The 2,708-nt window shown below is 39.8% G+C and overlaps 1 protein-coding gene across 1 annotated transcript; it reads left to right on the top strand.

Moving 5' to 3' along the window:
• The first annotated feature begins 458 nt into the window (after positions 1 to 458).
• On the top strand, positions 459 to 2,329 carry LOC120267316. The gene is made up of 3 exons (XM_039274973.1): positions 459 to 685; positions 1,339 to 1,528; positions 2,234 to 2,329. The coding sequence occupies exons 1-3, from the start codon at positions 459 to 461 to the stop codon at positions 2,327 to 2,329; spliced, it is 513 nt and encodes a 170-aa protein (XP_039130907.1).
• The last annotated feature ends 379 nt before the right edge of the window (positions 2,330 to 2,708 follow it).

Genomic DNA, 2,708 nt, shown 5'->3' with positions numbered 1-2,708 from the left:
ATATGATATTTTATTATGTACTTTCATACTTATATATTCATATATCCATACTTTGACACACCCAACACCAGTAGGAAAATGTCAGTCGAGTTTTTGGTGCCGTTGCCTGGGAACCACAGTCAAGAGATTCTAAGAAAACCTGTAGCTTAGTGTTTTAGTCATTTATCCTTTTTGTATTTAATTTAGTCAATTCAGTTTATCACGTGTTTCTATCATTACTACACAATATTATAAACAGTTATCTTTTCTTTACAGATATGAAAGGTCAGTTGGAGAGGGTACTAGCCCTGCTTGATCAATAGGTTGAATACCTCATGACGCAGGAATTCTATGCATAATATCTCTATGCAGTTGAGCAGTCCTCTACACTCCATACTTCCTATGGGCATAATGAAGAGATAGTTTGGCAGAGAATGTTAGATTAGTTCAGAAAAATAGGAGAATTAGAAGAGAGAACAATGAGCAACGCCATAGAAGACTCCATAAGAATTGACAGTTTGCATGTAGATAGCATCACCAAGGAGGTAAACATGGTTTATGAAATAAAGAATGATGCCAGTAATGATCAAGCTTGTGAGGGAGAAGAAAGTACCACTGGAGCCACATTGAGCATGGATGATAGGCTCAAACCATCCATTGAGGAACTCCCGGTTGTGGAATTGAAGACATTACAAGAGCACCTTGAGTATGCATTCTTAGGGGAGGAGTAGAAGCATCTAGTGATCATTGCAACAGGCTTAATAAAAGGAGGAAAAAGAAAAGTTGTTAGGGGTTCTACTAAGGCATATGAAAGCCCTAGCTTGGAAGATAACTAACATCAAGGGAATTAGTCCATCCTTTTGAACCCATAAGATTTTGATGGAGGACAATCATAAGCCTTCTACCTTACCTCGACGAAGGCTGAATCTGAACATGAAAGAGGTTATCAAAATAGAAGTAATGAAGCTGTTAGATGCAGGGATCATTTACCCATAAGATTTTGATGGAGGACAATCATAAGCCTTCTACCTTACCTCGACGAAGGCTGAATCTGAACATGAAAGAGGTTATCAAAATAGAAGTAATGAAGCTGTTAGATGCAGGGATCATTTACCCAATTTCAGATAGTGCGTGGGTGAGCCCAGTGCAAGTGATGCTGAAGAAAGGGGAATGATTATGGTCACAAATGAGAAGAATGAGCTCATACCTACCAAGATAGTCATAGGGTGGATGTGTGCAATGATTACAGGAAGCTAAATGATGCCACCAGAAAAGACCATTTCCCCCTGCCATTTATTGACCAAATACTTGAGAGATTAGCAGGGCATTCCTACTATTGCTTTCTGGATGGATTCTCAGGATACTTTTCGATCCCTTCACCCTAGAAGATCAAGAAAAGACTACATTCACATGCCTGTATGGCACCTTTGCATACCGCCGAATACCCTTCAGATTATACAACCTACCTGCCACCTTCCAGAGATGCATGTTAGCAAATTTTGAGGATATGGTGGAAAAGACAATGGAGGTGTTCATGGATGACTTTTCGGTATTTGGCGACTCCTTTGACACTTGCCTCAAAAATCTAAAACAAATGCTAGTAAGGTGCGAGGAAACAAACTTGGTACTTAGTTGGGAGAAATTTCATTTCATGATTCGGGAAAGAATAGTACATGGGCACCAAATTTCAGAAAAGGGGATCAAAGTGGACAAGGCGAAGGTTGCTGCTATTGAAAAACTCCTATTACCTATGTCAGTCAAGGCAACTCGAAGTTTTCTAGGGCATGTGGGGTTTTACAGAAGGTTCATCAATGCCTTTTCACAGATCATTAGACCTCTCACCAAGCTTTTCGAGAAATATACACCATTCGATTTCAATAAAGATTGCATATTGGCATTCAAAACATTAACGGATAAACTTGTACAGGCACTGATCATGATTGCGCCAAACTAAGATCTACCCTTCGAGTTGATGTGTGACGCTAGTGAGTTCACAATTGGAGCAGTATTAGGCCAGTGAAAGGACAAGCACTTCCATCCCATATATTACGCTAGCAAAACCTTGAATGATGCACAAGAGAACTACACAACAACCGAGAAGGAATTGCTAGCTGTAGTGTTCGCATTCGATAAGTTCTGACCATACTTAGTGTTATCCAAAGTTGTGATCTACACTGATTACTCTTTGCTCAGGTACCTAATGAGTAAAATTGATGCTAAACCTCATCTAATCAGGTGCATTTTGCTTTTACAGGAATTTGATGTGGAGATCAAGGATAAGCGAGGAGTGGAGAACTTGGTTGCAGATCATCTATTCAGGCTAGAAGGTCCTAAAAAAATTGTTGGATGATAGAGAAATTGATGACGCCTTCCTTGAAGAATGCATGTAAAAGTTTAACACGGTAAGAGATGAAGACCCCCCTTGGTTTGATGACTTCGCCAATTATTTGGTTGCAGACACCCTTCCTAAATGGTTCACATACCAACAAAAGAAGAAATTCTTTCCAGACCTTAAGCACTACATGTGGGAAGATCCATTCTTACTTAGAATGTGTGCAGACCAGATCATCAGATGATGCGTACTATGAGCCAATAGATGGGAAATTCTAGAACACTGTCATTCAGGACCCGCTGAGGGCATTTTAGTGCAAGCAAGACAACCGATAAGGTTCTCAAATTAGGTTTCTATTAGCCCACAATCTTTTAGGATGCTCACAGGTATGTATGGA

Source organism: Dioscorea cayenensis, chromosome 8, assembly GCF_009730915.1.
Source record: "Dioscorea cayenensis subsp. rotundata cultivar TDr96_F1 chromosome 8, TDr96_F1_v2_PseudoChromosome.rev07_lg8_w22 25.fasta, whole genome shotgun sequence".
Classification (NCBI taxonomy): domain Eukaryota; kingdom Viridiplantae; phylum Streptophyta; class Magnoliopsida; order Dioscoreales; family Dioscoreaceae; genus Dioscorea; species Dioscorea cayenensis.
The sequence above is the reverse complement of the archived record's forward strand: the minus strand, read 5'-3'. Positions and strand labels throughout refer to the sequence as shown.

Coding starts and splice junctions, on each gene's coding strand:
- LOC120267316 (XM_039274973.1), top strand. CDS start 459: ATGAGCAACGCCATAGAAGACTCCATAAGAATTGACAGTTTGCATGTA. Junction 686..1,338: donor ACATTACAAGAGCACCTTGA/GTATGCATTCTT, acceptor ATGGATTCTCAG/GATACTTTTCGATCCCTTCA. Junction 1,529..2,233: donor TGTTCATGGATGACTTTTCG/GTATTTGGCGAC, acceptor TTGCTTTTACAG/GAATTTGATGTGGAGATCAA.